Source organism: Herpailurus yagouaroundi, unplaced genomic scaffold, assembly GCF_014898765.1.
Source record: "Herpailurus yagouaroundi ecotype Mexico unplaced genomic scaffold, PumYag 77, whole genome shotgun sequence".
NCBI classification, from domain to species: Eukaryota; Metazoa; Chordata; class Mammalia; order Carnivora; family Felidae; genus Herpailurus; species Herpailurus yagouaroundi.
Window position 1 is genome coordinate 31,736,953 of NW_024412388.1, and position 23,621 is coordinate 31,760,573.

At 52.2% G+C, this 23,621-nt stretch overlaps 1 protein-coding gene across 3 annotated transcripts in view; it reads left to right on the forward strand.

Annotated features, from left to right (window-relative positions):
- NFYC (nuclear transcription factor Y subunit gamma) overlaps window positions 1-13,236 on the forward strand; it is a 66,552-nt gene extending 53,316 nt beyond the window's left edge. For 2 of the 3 annotated variants that reach the window (XM_040469807.1, XM_040469808.1), the window contains exons 6-10: window positions 1,477-1,650; window positions 5,147-5,305; window positions 8,422-8,529; window positions 10,952-11,011; window positions 12,025-13,236. In XM_040469807.1, the coding sequence (XP_040325741.1) occupies window positions 1,477-1,650; window positions 5,147-5,305; window positions 8,422-8,529; window positions 10,952-11,011; window positions 12,025-12,456 (933 nt within the window). In that variant the 3' untranslated portion in view covers window positions 12,457-13,236. The remainder of the gene's footprint in view (window positions 1-1,476; window positions 1,651-5,146; window positions 5,306-8,421; window positions 8,530-10,951; window positions 11,012-12,024) is intronic. The other variant, XM_040469806.1, reaches the window with a different exon arrangement.
- Window positions 13,237-23,621: the final 10,385 nt, after the last annotated feature.

Below are 23,621 nucleotides of genomic sequence, written 5' to 3' on the forward strand. Positions count from 1 at the left end.
TGGCTCAGTCAATAAAGCATGTGACTCTTGATATTGGGGTCGTGAGTTTAAGCCCCATTCTGGGTATAGAGCTTAAAAAAAAAAAAAAAAAAGCACTTTCCTACCTGCAGCTGTCTGCCTGGCTCTATAAATCCATCCATCATTCAGTAACCTCTTACTAAGTACCTACAAGGGAATGAATGGCTGGAACAGTGGAGAGCAAGAGTTAAGCCCTCATAGGGCTTCCACTCAAGCAGGGAGGGCACTTGACAAGCAAGCAAAACAAAGTGTAGTGAGGAAATGACTGCACAACATAGATTGGGGCACCTAACATAGTGAGGGTATGGGGTCAATACCGGCTGTGTCATTGTCATTTTGGGGAACTTTGAGGCAGCCCACAGTGCCTCTATACCTTGAAGAAGTGCCTTTTCCTCTCTTCTTGAGCCTGGCATACTTAGCCCAGAACAAGGAATTGGGTAAATGAAGCAAATTTTCTGCTCAGTCAACCCAAGTGGTTGTATGTTTCTGTTGTTTTTGTTGTCCCAGGCAGGGGCACCGTGTGTCGCAGGGCCCTCCGGAGCAGACGCCGATCTCTGTGTCAGTGGTCAGGGGCCGGTCAACCCCGGACCCTCAGGCTCTAACCATGTCGTAGTGTGTGTAAACATCCTACACTCTCAGCTGTGAGCTCAAGGTGGCTGGGAGAGGGTTGTTTACTCCTTCTGCCATGGAAAACGTCAGCTGAAGAAGGAACAGTCTCTTCATCCCGCAGATTGGACAGAATGCGACCTCCCTAGTCAGCCAAGGCCGCCCCCCAGCGGAGAGCTGTCCCTCAGGCCCCCTGGGTTGCGCTTCCGTGGCTAAGTACAACCAGAACCAGACCTGACGCTGGACAGATGTGCCTTCAGTGACCACGGAGCTCTTGATGTGCTGTGAAAAGCTAGGCGCTTACCTACCAGTGCTCTCAATCCTGACACTCAATTCTGAAGTTCCAGCCCAGGGAAAGCCCTGTTTCCCTTTTCCCTGCTCTGTCCCTCCAGAGCTGGCAGGAACCAAATAAGGAGAGTGCTGCCTACTGGGGAGATTGGGGGCTGGCCTGAGATGAGAGCCTGATGTTTGGGTAGCATCTTCCCAGTGCTCGCAATTAGCACCGTTTGCAGATCACAGGCCTTGACGGCGTTTACTGACAGGCACTGCTGGTGCGTGGTTTTTAGTTACGGTAATTATTTGCCCATTTGCAACTCATCACGCAATGGGTGATTACTCTGTACTTCAGAAAATTGGCTGTATGTTTTGTGAAGCCTATGGAATCTGTTATTTTTAGTTTGATTTAGCACAACTGGTCTCTTCGAATTCCACTTTCCCTTGGCTTCAAATGTGGAGAGCTCAGCATTCAGCAGGCAACTGCACAGAGTCTGTTTGGGGGAAGAATGGAAATTCACTGTGGCGGCTGCTGAGTCAGTTCTTTTCCTCTTACCTGCTGCTCCTTCTACCCCACAGGAGGAGGTGCGCCAGTCCGTGACTCCCGCCGAGCCCGTCCAGTACTACTTCACACTGGCTCAGCAGCCCGCTGCCGTGCAAGTCCAGGGGCAGCAGCAGGGCCAGCAGACCACCAGCTCCACGACCACCATCCAGCCTGGGCAGATCATCATCGCGCAGCCTCAGCAGGGCCAGGTCTGTGAGCTGCAGAGGGTGCCCACCGGCAACACGGCACCACTTAGGTTGGGGAGAGCACAGCCGGGGCAGAGGAGCAGGCCGGTCGTTTTACGACACCAAGTTTGAAGTCTAGAAACTTGGGCTTCTCCCCAGATTCAGCCACCATAGTGACATGTCACCCTGACCTCTCTGGGTCCTGGTTTCCTCACGGGTCACATGAGGAGATGCAGTGAGAAGATGCTCTCCAGGATTCCTATGAGCTAAAACACTTTGGAAGGAAAAAAGTCTATATCATGCCCCCATGAAAGAGTAGTAACATCCCCATGGGAGGTATTACAAGTGGACCCCATGCCTGTGTCTACACCGGAACTAGGATTTGTTGTACCTCTAAGGAAGACATCAGGCATCATTTCCAGTTTGCGTACTTCCCCACCTCTTCTCCCTGTCATTTTTCTGTCACACCATAGTTGTGTCAAGTGATCTTTTTACAGTAGCAACCAGAATATTCCCTCCCCCCAGTGGATTGTTGTGAAAGCAGTAACATCCATGCTTGTTGGGGATCGCGGGAGGCTGTGAAAAACTCTGTTCTCTGAGCTCTGACTCCACATTCCCCGACAAGCATTAATTTATTCACCAAAGATTGAGTCCTATCCTATGTGCCTGGAATATAAGCATGAATAAAACAGTCCCTATTTTTAAGAATTTTCACAATCGGAGTGCCTGGGTGGCTCAGTTGGTTAAGCGCCATGACTGTTGATTTCACTCAGGTCATGATCTCTCACAGTTAGTGGGATCGAACCCCACACCGGCCTCTGTGCTGACAGTGTGGAGCCTGCTTGGAATTCTCTCTCTCCTTCTCTTTCTCTGCCCCTCCCCTGCTCATGCACTCACTCCCGCTGGTGCTGTCTGTCTGTCTCTCTCTCAATAAATAAATAAGTAAATAAACAAATAAACATTAAAAAAAAAAAAGAATTTCCACAAACTAGTAGGGTACAATTACATAAAGGTTATACCACCACCACCACCTGAGAAGTGTAGAAATATTCTTAGGGCTGTGTAAAGGGTGTTAAGGGATCACATCAAAAGGGATACCTAACAAAAATGTGAGAGAGGTGGTAGAAGTGGATGTCAGAGTAGGTTCCTGAAAGGGAATAATCCAACTTTTAGAGGGAGAACAGTGGCAATGAATCAGATAAAGAGGGCAAGGAGGGCTTTCCCAGTAGCACAGCACAAGCAAAGGCTTGGAGGTGGGAACCGCACCGGGAGTGGCGGGAGGGTGCAGTCAGCATGGGGACATCTAGGCAAGTCTGAAAATAGAGGCAGAGGACACATGCTAGATAGTCTTGTGTCTGCCGGTAAGGATCTGGGTTTGCCTAGAAGGAAAAAACGATGGTGGAGGTAGATTTAACTATTAATTATGATTTTAGGATTTATCCTGCTCCCTTTTTTATCCGTATAACAAGTTTTAGGGTGCTCGCTCTTTGCCAGACACTGTGCCAGGCAGGAGGGGTTCAAAGATGATCACAGCCTAGTCCCTGCTTCAAGGCGTTCACTGTACCATGATGCCTAAGGGATCTTCTTTGGCCAAGGCTTGTGCCTCTGCAGTGGTGAGAGCTTTATCCCTCCACAGAGCAAACTTTGAGGGAGTCTATGAAGCGCTGGCTCTCATCGACTCAACATCTAAGAAGCTCGTGGTGGTTGTGTCCTGACAGCAGGGCACACGCCATACGTGATTTGACAGCTGCCAACTAGCACAAGCCTTCATTTTCCTGAAATGACTCAGAAATACCGTGGAAATCCTCTTGGGGAAATTGAGTTGGTAAAGTACAGTGATGAGTTGGCAGTATACATTTTTTTTAGTCAGCAAGAATTTCATCTATTCTCTTTGCCACCCCAGACTTCGCAGCTTGGAGCTGGTGAGGCTTGTGGGGATGGGGAAGTTGGCCTCTCTCTGTGTCTTCTAGCTGTGGTTCTCTGTCCTGCTGGTTCAGGGTGGCCTTGTGCTGTATCACCCCTGCTTAGGCCTGTAGTAATGATTATTTCAGGTTGAGTTCAGATAACCTTTGCGGGACAGAACACATACTAAAGTTGGAAGGAAAGCATCTTTTGGGAAAGTGAATCCTGTGCGTTCTGTCACAAAATTGGAAACTTCTATTCCTGGAGGTTGGAATAGAATAGGCTGAGTTGAAAATCGTGGTGTGAGAGAACAGGAGGTGTTTCCTGTTGTCCTGGCCTACCGCGTGTATTTTTACAGAGATCCCTCTGTCCTCTTTACCCGCTGTGTCCAGTTCATAGTAATTTCTCCTTCCTTAGTAATCCCCTGCATCGCCTCTGTAGTCCCTGGGACACATCCCCTTCTCCTGTAACTAGATGCATAGTACACGTATGCAGGCAAAGTCTGAGAGCATCAGAATAACATCATCAGTAGAAGCCCAGATTCACTGAGATTCCCAGAGTCGTCTTACTGAGGTAATTCTTAATTCAGAGTGGGACGGGACCATACCCAAATTGGGGCATTGGGGGTTTGAGAGTAGTTTAAAAGATTCCACCCTCCTGCCACTCCCATGACCACCCCCCCCCCGACCCCTCCATTGCCATGTGCCACTACCACCCACCCCCACCACATGAACCGTGTGCTGGGCCCACTGCTCTAGGTAATCTGCCAAGGTCACATCTGGGGCTAAAGTTTTAAAATTTTGAACAAGTGACCGACCAACCCTTTTGACAGTTCACGTCTACCGTCTCTCAAAGGAGTAAGTTTCATAGGACTACAACCCACTAAGTTTGTGTGAGAGACACGGAACCTGCCAGGTTGTGTGTGGTAGACAGAATTTTCTTACATCTGAGATTCTTGTTTCTGGAAAGATAAAATCCTTGCTTTATTAAATTCTGTTACTTAGGGGTGGCCTCAGTTAACATCCACATCTTAGTGGCGTTTGCCTCTCCCGTGGGAAGCCGTGCTGGATCCAGAGCAGCCAGCTGGCCGGTGTGGGCTGGCGCTGCTCTGCTGCTTGAGTGCAGCCAGCGTGCGCCTTAGTTTCCTCCCAGTGTCTTGCATGCCTGGAATGGAGTCCAGGATCCTGAACCTAGTAAATTCGTACTGACCCCGCTTTCCATTCAGTTTGCTCTCCAAATTCACCTGCTCCAGACCTGACTTTGGCCATTTCTCAAATGAACTCTCACGGTTGCTTTTGATTCTTTTGTATTGGATGTGCCTTTCTTTCGTTGCAAGAGCTCTGAAAGATTGCAGTATTTGAAGCATAGAGGTGTTTGGGGCTTGGGCAAATATTCTGTACCATGAGCCTAAACGTCTGCGTGGCTTTCTCCCATCTTTTGTCTTGGAGAGTAACTTTAGCAGTGCCCTGTACGCTGAGTATTGCTAAATAGTGTTAAGGTGAGTTTGGGTGTCCATGGAGGGGGTTTGCTCCCAGTTAATTGGTCGTTATTAACCCCTTGGTAAGCGCAGTGGCTCTAATCTCGAGCTGAATCCTCTTTTCTCATAACTCCTCTCTAGACCACACCTGTGACCATGCAGGTTGGAGAAGGTCAGCAGGTGCAGATTGTCCAGGCCCAGCCGCAGGGTCAAGCCCAGCAGGCCCAGAGCAGCACCGGACAGACCATGCAGGTGATGCAGCAGATCATCACAAACACAGGAGAGATCCAGCAGATCCCGGTAAGGCCCGTTCTGCCTTGCAGCCGCAAGGCGCTGTGCTCGTGTGGGGGCGGGAGTGCTTCCAGATCTTACACACAGAGGATCTCGGATACCCATGTGTGTAGATGTCCACGTGTTTTTTTAAACCTATGTCCCTGTTCACCCAGACCACAACTTGCTTCCCTGTATACTGCCTGCTTTCCTCTAATCCACTTCAGGTTTGCCACCGTGGGGCAGCGCCTCTCCACGTCCCCGCACTCCACCTACGCAGAGGATGCTGGTAACCACTGTTCCATGCCAGGACCTGACGGCCCTGGGAGGCAGTCCTGTCTTTTGATTAGCAGAGAATAAGAGGGAGGTGTACGGGGAAGGCCATAAATAACACTTGTTGCATATTCATGAGTCAGTTCCCAGTGGAGCCTGCAGCAAAGTGTATTTTTGGCTTTCATTTAACTTACCCATTCCTTCACTGTGGACTGCTGCTTCCTGTGTGCCTTGAGGGATTTCATTTCTTAGATTTGTTGGCTTTTTTACTTGTATTTGCTCTTTTGTAAGAAATGTCCTATCTTAACACTTGCCACCTATACACTGGTCGTTTTGCCACCCGAAAACGTGGAAAGTGAGTGACACGGAGCAGTCCTTCTGTTTCTGCCCCTTGGTCTGCCTGTTGTAAATGACACGGAGGCAGATATAGAAAGTCATTTGGACTTGGCTAATCACTTCCTCTTTGCAGAAAGCTCTGTTTTTGTAACTGTTCTTACTAAGTTAGCAGATAGACCAAGAGAAAGCTTAGGAAAGTGGAGTGTGTGAGTCTCTGTGCCTGTCTTTCTGTCTCCTCTCCCTCCCTCCCTTTCTTGCGCTTTTGGCGCACTCTCCCTCTGCTAGAGCTTGCTCCTTCTCCCTCCCTCTCTCCCTCCACCACCCCCCCCCCCCCCCCCCCACATACAGACCCATCAGTTTCAGGTGCCTTGCCTCATTGTGTCAGGCACTAACCAAGACCTCTCTCTTGAATGGTCCTCTGTTTTACACGTGAAGGCACCAGAACAAATTTACTTAAGCAGAGAAGAGTTCCCACTTTACAGTAACTTTAACTCAAGTCTTTTTAACCCTCTGGGGTACAGAGCTTTAGCACATATTTGTTGCAAATTCATTATTTTCAGATACCTTCTGTAGGAGTCTGCATTTCTGAACACAAGAGTGCTCGCCCCAATAGAGGGGACCTTCAGGAAGGAAACTTTGCTTCTCTTTTGAAAGCCTAAGGAGCTGGCTTATTTATCCTGTAGTTAACGTCAAAAAGCTGCCAGGCGCCCCAGACCTGTCCTTGTGGTAGAGCACTGAGGGCAGAGCACCATTAGACGTCTAAACCTAAGCCTAAAAGAGGAGCTTCTTGCTTCTAAGAACTGCTTGGAAACTCTCTGGCTCACAATTTTTCAGTCACGTCTGTTTCTGCAAAGAGCTCTTCCCAGCTGAGAGGTGTAAAATCTCTGTGGCTGTCAGTATACTTTCCCTGTTCTTGAGACAAGGCTTTAGTCTTTCATCCTGGTTCCTGGTCTGGAGTTCGGGGACTCCTGGGACCAGCCACCATCAGTGTCGGCAGGTGAGGCTTCCCGAGCCTCCACACAGCTGTCTTCAGCCCCGCAAGCAACTTAGTGTTGTTGCCTGGAAGCCACATTACGGGATTTAAGGGGGGCGGTCTGGGCCTGGCATCACAACTTCCCAGCAGCTCTTCTTGACGTGTTCTCGGAAAGAAAAGACCGCAGGTCGCAATATCTTGCCCTGTCTCCTGTGAACCCGGTTCTTAACGGGTTTAGATTTTCTATCCCTCCGTTTTCCTAAGTGGACAATTCTGGAATGGTCTACCAAGAACTTCCAAGGTCTACACTGACTACCAAGTGTTAGTCTTTTCTTGGCGGGTCACATCCCCTTTGAGACCGCAGTTGCAGAGAAGCAGTGTGACTGCATGCACACGGGCAGTTGCATTTACCAGCACTGTCCTCATGGAGGTAAAGTTCCCTGCCAGGGAGCTGGCTCTTGAAGGCAAGGGGAGAACTCACTCCGGGACAAGGAGGCATGACTTACCTGTTCACATCAAGAAGTTCACCCTTGCAACAAAGGCAGGCTGGGCAGCCAGGGAGGGTGGTGTCTGGGCCCTCAGATAGAGACCAGTCTGTCCTCCTGGTACCTCTTTCATCGCCCAGATCCCGAGTGTGGATGTCTGCAGTGCTCTGCTGACTCTCTTCTGCTGAGCCATGGCTCCTCTCAGTGCAGCCGCCTTGGTCTCTCCATTCCCGCTCGAGGCACAGAGACTTCCATGGTACACTGGAGCGTTAAGAGCCTGAGTTAAGGCTTTTAGCACACAATTAAATGCAGCATGTGGTATTATTGTATTATCTGAGACTTAATCTTAAGCATGAGGGACTCTAAAGGCCTTTTTGTAGCTTTGGTTTCCCGTGATGGGGTTTTCTCTGAAAGGTTTATTGATTCAATTTCCCCTTGGGAGGAGTTTGGCTAGAAGCTAGTGCTGAACACCAAAGATCCTAAAAGTCCCACAGACCCCCATTGGTCCTGGCTCTTGGGGACAGAGATAGTGAAGCAGGCCAGCTTTTTCTTCCGAGATGTGCAGCATGGGGTTGGGCAGGACTGGGGCTAGGGCATGGAGTGACGGCCATCTGCCGTGGGCTCCTAGCAGATGCTGGAGCTCTTGTGAGTATTGGATCAGCCATCCCGGGAAATAGGGTGGCGGGGTGTGGAGGTAGAGGGGGGAAAGGCCCACACTTTAGGGACAGAGCATTCCGATCATGTCTCACAGTCTTTGGGATAAAATCCTAAGATAAACTAAGCAAACGGCTAAGAGTCCGTGAATGTTGAGGGTGCAGCCATGCTGTTCGTCACATATGTGGCCAGATCCTCTGGGAGTTTTCTCCACGGTCCATTCAGGGAACATATCCTCTGTTGTGTTTTGTGACTTGTGGGGTGGGGATGTTCTGGTTTTGCCTGTATTGACCTCTGTTGAAGAGGAGCTTTTCAGAGTCAGCTTCTTTGGAGAGCTTGGGGGGCAGGGGACGGTCACTGCAGGGGAAGCTTGCCTGGGGAGGCCACACTCAGTCCCCTGCGTCTGTCTGTCTGCCCCACCCTAGGTGCAGCTGAATGCCGGCCAGCTGCAGTACATTCGCTTAGCCCAGCCTGTATCAGGCACCCAAGTCGTGCAGGGACAGATCCAGACACTTGCCACCAGCGCTCCACAGGTATGTGCCCCAAAGGTGCAGGGCTTGGGTAGGGGACCGGCCCGAGCTGGCTTCTGGCTGGAAAGGAGGGCTCAGCAATCGCTCTCTTGCCACCTCACCCTTCAGCAAGAGACACCTCCACACCCTTCACATCTCTTCACCCCAAAGGACAGACGGGGTTTAGTGGAGGACTGGATTCAAAGCGTGTCTCTTACCATCTTGTTCTCGAGGGACAAAGAAAGGCAAAGGAGGGGAAATCTCAAGGACGCTTGTGAAGAAAGCCTGATGTATGTGTGTACATGTCTGACCAGAGGAAGCACTTTGACGGACTGCCTCATCGTCAGCCTGAGTTTCCATCTTTGAACCTAAATAGCTGTTGTGTTCTGGCAGCCGCTGTGCCCTTTGGAAAGTTAGCCTGGATTTTACTTCCCCATGCACGCCCAGCCAGAGACTGTCTGCTTCGTCTCCTCTCGTGCCCTAAGAGACGGAGGACTGTGAGCCACAGGTGCTGAGGGGACAGCCTCCCTGGGCTTGAGGATTAGGGGTTGGGGAGTATGGGCATCATTTGCACTGGATGGGGGATGCTGGTCAGGGGGAGGCATTGTTAATGGATTCTTTTGCCTCAGACCCAAAAAAAGCAGCGATCGTTTAAGAGCTGGACCCGTCTGGCCCAGTTGCATTTCTGGTGATGTATCTATTGACAGTGGTGACAGAGCTGAGTTTGTAGAGCAGGTCTCCAAAGATCTCATTTGGGAAAATATAAGGAATGAGCCAAAAGCCAGGCTTCTGAGTTCCATATAGTCTCTGGGATCATTAAAGGGCCTGTTCTAAACCCATGCCTTGGCTCACATAAGGGCTTGGCCTTTTCCCTAATTCCTTTGGGGCTGACTGGCATGGAGTCACATCTCCAAACCAGTCAGGTCACACCCTTAGGTACCCCTCTTTTTAAAACACAAAAAACAAAAAGTCTTGTAAGATTTTAACCTGGGGTCCAAAAACTTTTCATGGCGAGGGGGTGGGAGGAAATGAGAAAGAAGAGGTTTTAGTTCCTCAGAGGCCAGTTTGGGGACCAGAAACCAAAGCCAGTGAGTGGGAAGAGTCGGGTTGTCAGACAGGAGGGGGAAGAAGCAAGAAGAGGGCACCATTACAACAACTACATTACAACAGGTTGTGACTGTGACGGCCCGGCATGTAGTAGCACGTGTTTGTTGAATGACTGCTGAGTGAATAACGTGTAAATGGCATTTAAAGGTAAATGAAATTTTCTCAGCTCGTGTGAAGAGCAGTCCTGCTGGCCACAGGGCACAGTTGACCTTCTCATCTATGAAGAATATTTGCCATTTGTCTCAGGGTCATTCATTTATTCTGTAGACATTTCTTGAATACTTAACTTTGCACTGGAGGCTGTAAAGATAGCCACTTAGAGACTGGTAGACTGGTGGGAGGGGAAGGACCCCTAGTAAGGGACAACAGTAGGAAACCGTCATGAAGCCCTATCACACCTGTCCCCTCCTTACTCCTGACGGCCTTACGGGTAGGCCTGACAGGGTGTTTTTGGCTGTTGTGAGGACCCTCGAGAGGATAGTCTGTACCTTGCAGGTTGGCTGTGAGGGTTCCAGGAGATGGTACACAGAGGACGTTCCTAGTCAGATGTAAGCCTGCTTTCGTCTTCTTACTAGTCTACCAGGCTGCGTCCGCAGCTCGCACTATATGATGCGGTTCTGCACGTCAGCCAGTACGTTTCTTTTCAAATGTACTCAAAATCCCCACGTAAGATTGTAAGTACACGTGATACATGTTTTCCTTGCTCCACCTGCCTCCCCCCCCCCCCCCCCCCCACCCCCTGCTTGGCCCAGACGACTTCACGTGGCCTGTCTCGGAAAAAGTACTTCGTAGGTGTGCCACAAGGGCTTCCAGGGCCAAGGCCACCTCCCCGCCAGGGTGTTTCATATTCCAGGCAGATAATCTAGGTGATACGGGTTTGGTTTGGAGCCCACCTTCCAAGAATGAAACAGACCACTCACCCCTTTGCCCTGCGTTTTGCAGTCTGCATTCACTGGCTAAAGGTCTCCTGGGGTTTCTGCCTAAGCCGTAAATGTTAGGCCTTGTCATGTTAGCACCTAGGAGCTTGCAGTGAGAAGCAGGTGGGAAGCAGGTGGGCATTAAGAGAGAGGGTTATGGAAGTTGTGTATGTTACGCGTTCCGGGGTCCTCTGTGGTCCCGTCTGCGGCCCTCGGCTCGGAGTAGCCATCGGTAGTTGGGATGGGGAAGGACCCTTGCTCTCCTGCTACTCATTAAGCACCTGCTCTGTGCCAGGCCTCATTCCGGGCACTTGATGTGCATTGTCTCACCCAGTCTTCACAGCCCTCTCCTGGTTGTGGGCTGCCGCAGGAGTGGGCCGGACCCTGCAGCTGACCTTCCTCTGCCATCTTGATTCCTGCAGATCACACAGACAGAGGTGCAGCAAGGGCAGCAGCAGTTCAGCCAGTTCACGGACGGACAGGTAGGACACCCAGCTGGGGCAGGGGCCGTGGGGAGAGGCTGTGGGGGGGTAGCGGGTGTGAGATCTGCGGGTTTGGACGGTTACAGCAGCTGTCCTATTTTCCGTTAATGAGTGGACAGAAATTGTTAAAGTGGGTTCGGTCTTGAATTTGGAGTACAAATCCTTTAAATTTAGATTTGTGGGAGCTGAAAATAATCTCAGACCTTATATAGTCCCAATCCCCATTTTACAGATGAGTCAACCGAGTCCTAGAGACGAGAAGTGTCTTGTCTGTGCTCACGCAGCTCTTGATTGCAGAACCAGGACTAGAATGCGGGTCTCCTGTTTCCTTCTTTAGGACTAGTTTTTTCTAAGCTATGCCGCTTTTTAATAGCATGGGTTAGTTGAAATGCAGCGAACATGTGACTTCTCAAGCTCTCTTGGTGTCTGGAATTCAGTAATTCTGAACTCATGTGAGGAAGGAGTCACCCTTTCCCTCTGTCTTTTCCCTCACACTAACAGTTCCAGAGACCCCCGAGTACATACATGGTAGGATGACCACCCCCCCCCCCCCCACGCCTGTGTTCTCTGCTGCCCAGAAGGGAGAGGAGCCGGCATCAGGACCCACGTCTGGCCCCTGCCTGCACCACACACTAGGCTCACGTGCCAGGGCTCTTGTGGCACGGGGTGGGGGGCGGGGGGGTCTTCGCCCGTGGGCTTTTTGAGGGGGGAATGCTTGAGAAGTCAAGTGTCCAGTTGGCCGTGTCTTTCCACAGTGGCTACCTGAGCTGCTTCTCCACGCCTCACGGGTCTTGGCTTAGTAAGCGTTTAAACCCAGGCCACCTCCTCAGCAGGGCCCATGTAGGAGACGCAGGTTCACTGTAGCCTCGGCCTGAGCCAGGTACTCGGAGGAAAGGAGGAGGAGGAGAGGGGGTAATCCTACTGCCCCTGCTAGTGAGGATTACCAAGAGTTGGGGAAATGCTGACTTCCAAGCTGCTGGTACAGTGGATCGAATTGCTTGTGTTTGTCACAGAGGAACAGCGTGCAGCCAGCCCGAGGCTCTGAGCTAACGGGAGAGGCAGAGCCCAGAGAAGTGAAAGCCACGGGAAATGCAACTCCCTCCACCTCTTCCCCGCCCACCACACACACCCCCTCACACCGGGCTGGAGCCTCCTGTGTCTGCTGCGCCCAGCCCCCGCAGAGCCCCACTCCCCCTCCTCCCTCCGACGCCTTACAGTGGGTGGTGGTCGAGGTGTCCGGGGCCCCCAGCCAACTCGAGGCCCATAGGGAGCTGCATGCCCCTCTCCCGGGGGTGACCTCACTCTCTCCTCTCCACCCCTCGCAGCAGCTCTACCAGATCCAGCAAGTCACCATGCCCGCCGGCCAGGACCTCGCCCAGCCCATGTTCATCCAGTCAGCCAACCAGCCCTCCGACGGGCAGGCCCCCCAGGTGACCGGCGACTGAGGGCCTGAGCTGGCAAGGCCACGGATGCCCAACACAATTTTTGCCATACAGCTCCGGGCGATGGGTACAGCCTCCCTCCCCAGAGGACCCGGCCGACCTCCGCGCCTCCTACAGGCTAGGACACTGGTGCACTGCGCCCCACGCTGGAGGCCGAGATTCTCCAACAGAAAGATGCAATATTTTTTATTTCCTTTTTCTCCATTTTTTCTCCGAGGAATCAATATTTCAGTATGTTGAGCTGTGTGTCCAATGCTATGAAATGAATACTAAATAACATATTTATGGCATTTTCTTGAAGAGTGTGGTTGAAGAAATATTTCTTTTGTTTTCCTTTTTTTTTTTTTATTCTTACCGCCACTTCTTTCCAGGAGCACATCTCCTCAGGGGGGTATGTTATCTCCTGACTCTCAGAGCAGCTGCGGCCCTAGGATTTGCCACCTTGTTCTGCCCGCAGATTGAATTAGGTGACCACGTAGCTTCTTTCTCACTAGTGGTCCTCTTCCTCGTGACCCTGTGCTCGTCCCAGAGCTCTGTGTGTTTGCACCCAGAGGCCATGGAAACATTCCTTGCGTTTAAGAGGTGAACTCATTTGCCATGGAGAGTGGATGGTTTCATTTCCAATCCCTTCTCTCCCAGGGACCCAAGGAGACTAGAACTTTGTGCATTTGCCCACCTCCACCCCCCATTTTTTATCTTTAAAATGCATTAAAAATTGTGCTAGTCTCCTTTGCTGCATGGACTTCAAACTGCATGAAATGCAATAAATCTCATTTTAGATAATTTAGAGTCTGGGTTTCTGTGTCTGGGGCATTCATGGGGCCACTTTTCTTGGGAAGGCTTGGAAATTAGGTTTGTTTGCCCTCAGGTTGCGTGTCTGTGAAGGAGCGGGACCCTTGTGAAGAGCGGGCGTCCAAAGCTAAGGGAGCTAATGCTGCATATCTGATTCAAATGGAGGTCTTCCGCTGATTTTGCAAATGAACTAGATCAGAATCTGTTTGCTGCTTGGAGACGCCCGCCTGCCTTCCCTCCTAGACTACCACATGTGGGCCAGATGCAGCGGTGTCCTGCTGGTTGAGCGTCAAGAGAGCATCTCTCGTGGAAGAAACTGTCTCTGTCCTTCAAACAAGGACCCGGATCAGTCCCTCCACTTCTGCCTTGGCACAGGCTGCCATTCTGAGCTGCCGGTTACAGCCGTGCCCATTACCAGAGGCATGGCATCTGCCACGGAGGGCAGCCCAAGCCTCTTGTTAGCCAGCAGATCAGAGGGTTCTACAGCCAGGGTGTGCTTCCTGATAGTCGAAGCAGGAAGAATAGAGCATTCCACTTCTTCACTGGCTTTTGTTGGCCACAGAGGCCAGTGGTGAGCCTCTTTTCCTAACCCTCACCGTACCATCCTTACAACCTGAGTGAGGCCTGCTGTTGTGGGGAGAACAGGGAATGGAGTACGAGGAGGAAGGAGGTATTAATTTCTTCTCTGATGGTGATATGCCATAAAACCATGGGCAACTCCCTTCTCTTTGGACTGTCCTAAGGGGTGAAATGGGGACAGGGAAGGGGCTTTGATATGAGGTGATGAAAGTCTGACCCTGATACCCTGGTAACTCTCACACCAAATGTCCCTCGCTGTTAACCATGGTAAGTACTTGGGCATCTATCATCGATTTCATTTTCGATCATTTACCTAAGTGTACCTTACGGTATTCCACAAGAAAAATTAAGATGGCTTGTGTAGAAAACATACACAGACATAATAAAATATGACAAATTAGGATTAAGAAGAATATCATTGAGTGGGAAATCCAGATTGTAAACGTGAACACAAACATTCTGGCCAGAAAGACCTACGTAGCTGTTTGAATTCAATTTCACATTTGGCCCTGGGCTCCCTGGCCACCGAGGCAAAAAGATGAGACCAGGTAACAGATTCATACTATAAAGGGAAGAAAAGTAACATCTTTCAAAAGCAAAGATTTTCTCAGTTGTAAGGTTTTGGATACATGGTTCCCCTCCGGTGACCTCTTGGTAGGTGAAGCAGGTGATAACTATCACAAGAAGTCGGTAGGTCCGCCCCCATGAGTCAGGGGCAGCCCCCCCAGGCTTCTTCCTGACTCCCAAGTTTAGCGCCCCCCCCCCTCCCGCCCCCCGTGTCCAGTTATCTTCGTTCTAGTTCTGGACTTTTCTCTGAAGGGGATCATCTGGCTTTTCCCACTGCCCTGTACCCAGTCTCACCCAGCCCCACGCGGAGAAATGCAGGCTCAAGGAACGCCAGCCTCAGAGGAACAGCAGCAGCCCAGTGATTTCGTTTCCTCACCAACCTCCCATGTTGAGGCCACAGCGCTGCCTCACCTTGCTGCTCTTCAACTCATTCTCGAAAACCCAAGTAGTTGGATTTTCACACCAGCCGGAGGGTCCCCGTTTCCCATGGACTTCCATTCTTATTCTGGAGATGTTTGGATCAGTTGTGATTGGCAAGCAGCTTCCTTACTGAGCACGTTCCCTTTAAATTTCCCCACCAGCAGGGCCCATCTGGGTGTAAACAAACACTTTAGTGCAGCCCAAGAGAGCCCCTGTCTAATCCCCAGCACGATCCCCTTACATCCGGAGCACGCTTTCAACATTTTTCCTAGCACTTGCAGCATCCGATGATCTTCACGGTGACCCTGCAGGGGAGACAGGAGGAGGGATCATGATGCCTGTGTTACAGATGGAGACATGGGAGGCCTAGCAAGGTGCAGTGACTTGCCCAAGGTCACTCCGTGAATAGGGGTGGAGCTGAAGCCAAAACGGTGGTATCCTGACCCCGTGTGTGTGCATAGTGGCTTTCCGGCCAAAGGTGGTGGGGTGCACGTAAGAACAAGACTTTACCAAATGTGAACAGTCTCCTTTTGTTCTGCCTCCCCAAGCCATTGGTCCAGTCGTGGGTATACGCGGAATAAATAAAGCAATCGGATCTGGTGTGTGGACAGCTGGTGGTTGGGATGGCTGTCTCAGACTGGTGCTGGAGACTGGAGGCCCCTGGGGTTTTGAAGACCACCTGGCCAGCCTCCTTGCTGTTCAGTTCTGCTGAGGCCACAAGGGGGCAGCAGGCAGCACTTCCCCAAGCCTCAGGACGGTGCCCTGTCTCACCCACCCTTATCCCGACTTGAGGCTGTTCTAGGAACTACAAGGGGGTAGGACTGTCCCCTTTTTCAGTGGGTCCTAAGTTCTTAACCCCATCCCTGGTAAGACCCTTAACTTTTGAAGGCAGGGGCATCTCTAGGGCAACTGAGGGCCGCAAATACTGTCCCAAGCATTACATCAGGGTAGGTTCTCAGGTTTTATTTATTTTTTAAAGTAATCTTTATACCCAGCCTGGGGCTCGAACTCATGACCCCAAGATGAAGCGTCACATGCTCTACTGACCGAGCCAGCCAGTTACCCCAGTTCTCAGATTTTAATAAGACGTTCTGGCAACCCAAGTTCATTCGAGGCCCTTCTTATCTCCCTAGTTTTGTGTCTTTCCACTGTCCTCTCTCCACTCTATGCACTCAGTTACCCACTGGTCCCTGACCTCACCTCCATGTTTTCAGAATGTACTGGCCCCAATGCCTGGAATGTTTTTTTTTACTTCCTCTTCCACTTACTGATCTCCTAGACATCCATCAAGGCCCAATTTAAATGGCCCTTGCTGAGAAACTTCTAACTCCTGGGGCAGAGTCTGCAAAGACCTCTTCCATGCTCCCGCAGCAGTGTCTACAGCCTCTCCTGTTTGCGCTCGTATTCACAGTCATTCAGCAAATATTTCCTTGGCACTTGCTGTGTGTCCGAAATTGTTTTGGACATTGTAAAAACAGCTGAAAATTAGCCAGATGAGATTGTGTTATCGTGGAGCTTATATTGGGTTGGGGGAAAGGGGAGAGGGTGGATGGGAATGAGAGAGAGAGAGAGAGAGAGAGAGAGACAGTAGCAGAAATCCCCTATCACTCTTAGAATTTTCTGGATTTGGCTGTCTTCCTTACAGATGGTCCTCCTCCAGTTCAGAGTCCTCTCTGCACCTCCAGAGCCCAGCACAGGGCCTGGGACCAAGAGGATACGAGTGACTGATGAAGAGTGAATGAACATAAACCCTTCCCTGAAAACAGGGCCTCCACACCCGCGCTCATTCCCACCTCCGCTCGTCTCTTGCTATTGCTTTACCCTTGTTAACAATTTTTGTTTGTTTTATTGAGCTCTGATAATGTGCGAGGCAGGGATAGTAGATAGAGATTATTCTTTAGAGAAATTTCTGTGTAGGAAAATATCTTTAAGCTTGATGCCTAATAGATGATCTCATTTCATCTTTACATCCTCATAAGGTAGGTATTTTCGTTTTAGAAGTGAGAAGTGGGGGTTCAAAGAGGTTGAGAAATTACCTGAGGTCACCAGCTGGTCGAGTGGAGCCAGATGCTTCAAGAAGCCTCCTGTCCCAGCCGGGCTCAGCCCCATTGGTCTCCTCCCCTCTGTTCAGGATTCTTCTCCGCTAGAGAATGAGAGCTCCTGCACTCCCCTCCCCTGGTAGGGACCTAGCTTTTGTCCCACGACTCCAGCGTCTGTAAGGCCTCTGTACCGGGGCATCTGACCTCCCGGGAGGAGAGGACCCTAGAGGGGAGGTCAAGTGCCTGGTCACAGGAGCAACTTGGATGTGGCCTCCCCAAGCTCCCTGAGCTGGGCCGGTGGTGTTACTCCCTAGCTTGGGTTTGGAAGAGGGGATGGGAGAAGCAGCAAGCCTGGTGCCCGGGAGGGGAGAACATAAGATGGGTCCCAGTTGAGAACAGGGTGGGCTGGGTTCCTCTGGCTGGTGCTGAGGAGCAGTCCAAAGTAGCCAGCCCCCCTCGGCAGCCTGGAGCCCCCTCACCTCTCCAGCTCCCAAACTCTCCCCCAAGCCCCTGTGCCTCTCTCTTTCAAGTGAAATTCTGAGACAGAAGCTTTCTAAGATCTCGCATGTGTCAAATGTCTTTATTTTGCCCTTTGTTTGGCGACGGATGGCACTCTAACTTCACAATTATTTGCGCTCAGCACTCTGAAGATACTATTCCATTGTCTTTTGGCATCTGTTGTTGCTGATGAGACGCTTACTGTCAGTTCAATTATTGGACCTTTGTAGATAAGCTATCTTTTCTCTCTGGTGGCTTTTAGAATTTCCTTTTTATTCTTGATATTCTACACTTTAGCTAAAAGGTGTCTAGATGTCGTTTTGTTTTGTTTTTAAAGATATCTTACTAGGCAGTCTGAGTCTTTTCGATCTAGAAACTCATGTCTTATTTCTGGAAAGATCTTAGTCACTCTTTCCAGTATCTTTTTCTGGAGATAAAACATGCTGGGGTTTCTTCTTCAATCTTCAATGCCTCTTTCATGTTTTTAATCTCCTTATCGTACTGTGCTTTGTTCTGGAGGATTTCCTTGGTTCTAGTTTCTAATTCACTAATTCTCTCTTCAGCTGCATTCACTCTACTAACCCACGTATTGACTTTTTTTTTTTTAATGTCAGTGAGTTCAGTTTTCATTTCTAAAATTTCTAGATAGTTCTGTTCATATCTGCTACATGGTTTGACATCTTTCTGTTCTTGTTTCATAGATGCTATTCCTTCTTTTATCTTCTTGAGGATTTTAACTATATTGCACTTCCTTTCAGATTGCTCCGTTATCTCTAGATCTTTCAGTATGAAGCCTCCCATGAGAGAGATGTCTCTCGAGATACTGTACTTTTTCTTACATGTTGTGAAGTTTATCCTTGAGATAGTTCTTTTCAGCACATTTTCCTGACCATACCTGGAGATATAGAAGCCACCCAAAGAGCTGATTTCTCAGCTGTATTTGCCCAAACCATGTGGATGTGCACAGCCCCAAACTAGTTCTTCTATTAGTGTCTTGGCTTGGGACTTTTCTGCCCAGAGCCAAGACCAGGAGGCTAGCAGGCAGAGTTCTATTAGTCCTGTTTATGGCAGGCAGCACTTGCCCAGACCCAGCATCAGGCAGGGAGCCTACAGCAGCCCCTGCCACTTGTGGGGTTTGCAACTATACCTTCTGTCCTGCTGAACGCCTCCTCAGAGGTATAGCCTCTACTATTCACCAGAATGCCCTCTCACTTCTGGCCCTTAGAGACTTCTCATTCTTGCTTTTGAGTTTGGATATGTTTTTATAAGTCGCCCAGAATTTATCTTGTATATATCTTTTAAGGAAGAGGGACTTTAATACATGTTCAATCAAGTTCGACCTGGAAGTCCCACTCTCTGGGCCTCGACCCCTGTCACTGAGCCCCCAGCCTCCCTTCTGAGCCCCCATTATCCTCCTTGGATCCCTATCTCCTTCACCAAGTCTTATCCCTTTTCTGGACCCCCTTCTCTGCTACTCAGTCTGCAGTCCCTTCTGCTAACATCATCTCCTTCCCTGAGCCTGCATCGAAGCTTCTCCCACCAGGGGAGCAGGGAAGCTTTCTTCCAATGCACCCTCAGCAACTCAGAAACGTCCTTCCTCTTCGTTTTGCAACCGAGTCCACAAGTCCCAGCGGATCTCACTGAGAACACGGAGCCTACCAGCACACCTGCAGTAGTAGTGGAGCCTTCTGCATGGTCTTCCAGGAGTTGGGGGTCAAGGAGGAAGAATCTCGAAGCCAGAGGAGGAGCCACAAAAGAAGGGATGGTTTTGACTTTCAACTCCACACCCCCTCTCCTTCAGTGTCTCCTCTCTGTGGGCCCCCCTCCAGCCCTGAGGATCAATGGGGGTTCACTTTCGCTGAGCTCAGCAACACCGTTCCCTCCCTACTTCCTGTGTCTCTGAACTGACTGGCCCTGAAGGCCTGCGTGGGCTGGGCTGGGGAAAGCTCAGGGGCACACGGAGATCTGGGGGGATAGAAACTCCTCTGTTCCCTCCGGTACCTCCCACCTGCCAAGGGGCCTAAGTCTCTTGTTCTCTCTGGCCTCACTGCAAAACAGAAGCAGGCCTGATCTTTATACTTCTTCCTCCTGCTCACAGTGGAGTGGAGCCCTGGGAGTGAATGATGCAAGTGGTGCCATTACCCCGTGTGCACCCCACCCTGCACGCCAAGCCCCTGCTCCTAGGAAGCCTTCCCAGATCGAGAAGAGCTGCTAAGACTAGGAGCTTCTCACAGCATGTCCCCTCTCCCATGCATTCAGTCTTCCTGATAGCTGGGCAAGGTGGGGTAGAGGTGGAGTGGCTTGCCCAAGGTTACCAGCTAATCCAGAGGTAGAGGCAGGAAGCCCCGCCATGACCTGTAGTTCAGTGCTCTTTCTGCCCCTGGCACTGCCGGCCTCCTCGGGTGCCGATCCCTCCAACTCCACCCCTCCTGAGCCCTCTCCTATGGAGCCCCAGCCTCTGCAGCATGGCCAGGCTAAGGCTGTGGCCAGACTCTTTCCTATCAGGCCAAACTGGACCCTCCAGCTTAGCATTCAAGGCCCCTGGTGTCCCCCTTGCCAAGCTTGCCCTTCCTCCCCTCTGCTCTGTAACTTCTCCATCCCTACCCCCCACCTACACATACACACACACCCTACAACACAGGGGTAGAGAGCAAGATTAGGTGAGTCTCTTCACTGACCCTCGGTCTTCTTGTCTGTAAAATGGGGGTGTAAGCAGCATTGCATCACAGGGTTTTGGGTTGGGGTGCCGAAATAAAACAATGCAGGCGGATCACCCTGGATAAGGCCTAGCATTTAGCCCGGACCTCATTAGCGGGGTCTGCAGGCGTCATTAGCTGCACTTCCCCGCACCTCTCCGAGTCCCCCCAAGCCCCTGTCCCCTTGTGGAGACATTGCCAGTGGAGACTTTTCCCTTGTCTAACCTCTAGCAGCCCCAAGAGCTGTAAGAAAACCCGGGGGGAGAGGGAAGAGGAGGAAGTCGGGTGGGTGGAACCTCGACCCCCCCCCTCACCCCAACCCAAGCAGAACACCTGTGCTTGAATACTTCTTACATGTTGGGGTGCTACCTTACGATTCTGTCTATAAGGAGGATTCCACTGTTAGTAAAATCCGAAAACCACAGACTTAAAACCCCGCTTCCCACTCCAAGAAAAGAATCTGCACCTTTGGTTGACCTGAGATCACACCGGTGGGCTGTTATAGTCAATGACAGGCTTGAGCCTGGCCCCGGGACAGAGGTCCCAGACACTTTTAGGCCCGAACCCTCACAGACCCGGGAGCCTCCACCCCTGGCAGGGGTGAGCCACGGAGAACAAGGATCAGGCCATCTACAGTTCCCCTCAGCCTACAGCACTGGTCCCAGGATCCCAGTGCACAGTAGGCAGGTGCCAGCCAGCAGGGAGGACAGGTCACAGACAGTTCTGGAGTCACCCACGGGCTGTGTATCCTTCAGTGCGTTCCTGTATCTCTCTGAGCCTCAGCTTCCACACATGCAAATGGCTGCTCTCTGTCTCAGATGGGGCAGGACCTGGCACACAGCTGGTGCCCTGCAAATGGGAGCTCTCCCTCCCCACCCTTCCTCTCAATCAATACTTGCTCCATTGATGGATGATGGTGACAGTGATGAACTACAGGAGATCCTGGAGTCCTGCCCCCTTCTTCTGGTACAGATGGAAAAACTGAGGCCCATAGTGGGGAAGGGACCCGCCCAGGTGGGTCTGGGCAGAGTGGAGACATTCCGGTAGTGTTAGGCAGTGTTACCAGGGAGAGGTGCAGGGGCTGGGGGGGTGGGAAAGAAGCTGCTGAGGGTGGGGTGCAGGGAACAGGTGGGAGAGAGGAAGAGAAGGAGGAGGGTGGGAAGCCACAGCGCCCCCCCCACCCCCACCCCTGCAGCAGGGAGGCGGACTGAGAGAGCTTGAGACAGCTGTTTGCTCAGAAAAGTGTCTTAGTCACTAAAGGCTGTGGTGAGGAAAGTCCATCCTCCCAGTCATGTCCTGGGAATCCGGATGGGGGCAGGAAGGCCACCGGGTGACCCTCAAAGTGGCCACCTGTCCTCTCGGAACCAGACTTTCTCCTCTGCCTCTTCCAGTCCGTATGCGCACGCACGCGCGTGCGCGCGCGCACACACACACACACACACACACACACACACACACACACCAAATAAACCGCTTATGGCCTCCTAGGACCATCTTCTCCATTCCCCTCACCCCTTAAGAAGAGTCCACGTCTTTCCACTTTAAAAAGGAGTGGGCCCGTCCCTCCGTTCGTTACACACACCCCTGCAGGAGAAACAGGCAAAGTCTGTGTCCTATGAAAGTCCTTCCTGAGATCTAACTTCCATCCCTCTGGCAGCCATGGTCTCTTTCCTTTTCCTGCTGCCAGTGAGGAGGTTGTCTGGAGCTGGAGTTGGCGAAGGTGATGAGGGGCCCTCTCCTGGCAGTGAGGGCTCCTCACAAAGAGAGGAAGAGACTTGTTTAGCATCTCAGATGGGAAGAGAACCGTGGGGTCCAGAGGTGACGCTAAGCTTAAAGATCAGATTTCCAAGAACAGACCCAGGTTCAGATATTCTGGGTATTGGTAAGGGCAACCTGGGTTCAAGTGGCGTTTCTGCCACAGAACGGCCTCTAAAAGATCTCCGGAACAACCCAGATCCTTTAACAACCGCTTTTCTTTCCACCTACCATTCAAGTCCTCAGATCTTCTTAGTCCTACCCTACAGGACCCCTCCCTGATTGTGGAAGCCCAGACAGTCCCATAGAGTACCGGAGAGCGGTGCCGCATCTCTAGGGGGTGCTAGCTTCATCCCACAGGGAGACAGGAAGGATGCGGTGCATCTGTAGCTGGGCCCTGGGGTGCAGAAACCTCCACCAGCTACCAGCGAGGTCGGGGCATAACCTGCCCAGAGGCACCAGGCTCTGGCCCTGGGCACACCTGCAGCTTCAAGGAGCAGCAGAAAAGATTCAGGTCAGACCCCAGAAGGCATCCCGTGTTATGCAGAGGGAAAAGGGTCACTAGCCGGGCACGGGTGTAGGCCAGCTGCCAAGCTGGGCTCGGGGACCCCCCAGGTCCCGGCAGCCCCCTCCCCGCCGCCTGCAGATCTGCCTCTCTCCCTCCCCCACAGGCGCTCAGCAGATCAATGCTGCCTTTGCTGACAGCTGAGAATCGAGCTCGCCTTCCCGCCCCCTGCCCCGCCCCTCCCGCTCCGCTGGGTCCCCCGAGATCCTCCCGGAGGAACCAGAAGAGTTTGCTGCGGAAGCCTTCACCCTGGGGCAGGGCCGGAGGAGGGAGCGGCTGGTGGGGCCCAGGCTTCCGTCAGGGGAAGAGGGAAGGAGGATCGGGAAACCCAAATTACCACTCCGCGCAGGGCCCAGAGGGCTAAAGGGAACGAAAGGGCTGCCCCCTACTGCTAGAGGAGGTCAGGCACTAAGAACTTTCCAGCTGGAGAGGGAGTTCGTGGGAAAAGAGTCTCCCGTTTGGGGGTGGGATTCTGTGGGCCTCTGGGGAGAAAGTTGTCCGGCCCGCAGCGCTAGTTCAGAGCTCACCTCCCATCACCCACGTGCCTTGACCTGGGAGGGAGGCCAGGTAGCGGTTCAGGCTGGGTTGGCTGGGAGCCGGCCCCTCCATCAGAGGAGACTCTTCGTAGGGCAGGGTGGCCAGCCAGGAGGCTCTTTCCCCCACACGAAGAAGGGAAGCGCAGACGTGGGGGTGGGGCTGGGGGTGGGAGGAAGAACGGACACACCCGGGGTCCACTGTGCAACACACTGTGACCCAGCTCGGCAGCGCTGGGACAGCAGGCCTTTCAGGTAGGAGCTGCTCGCCGAGCCACACGCGGCACCGGCACATTCTACACACGCCGCCCAGCGGACTAAGGGCACGACCCGACGGGGCACACCTCATCGCTTCCACCGCCACCACCCAGCGGGGCCTGGACCGTGCACACTCCTCTTCACACCCCTCCCCATCGTGCCCACGCCCCACACCTGCACGCACTCCATCCCATCACCGCGCGCACCCGCAGCCGCCCGCTCTGCACACACGGAGCACGCACTTCTGCATCCACTCGCACCCGAACTCCACGGGACGCCGAGCCCCGTCCACGGCCGCGGCCGCAACTCCACACTCCACGCCCCACTTTCCGCAGCCACACACCGGGCGTCCCACCCCAGCCCGGCCTTCGGGGCCCGGCAGCCCCTCGAGGCGGTGCACGCCACTTGCACGCGGCCACAGCCCCCCGGGGGCCGCCGCCACGCGGTCGGGTCCCGGCACCGACTC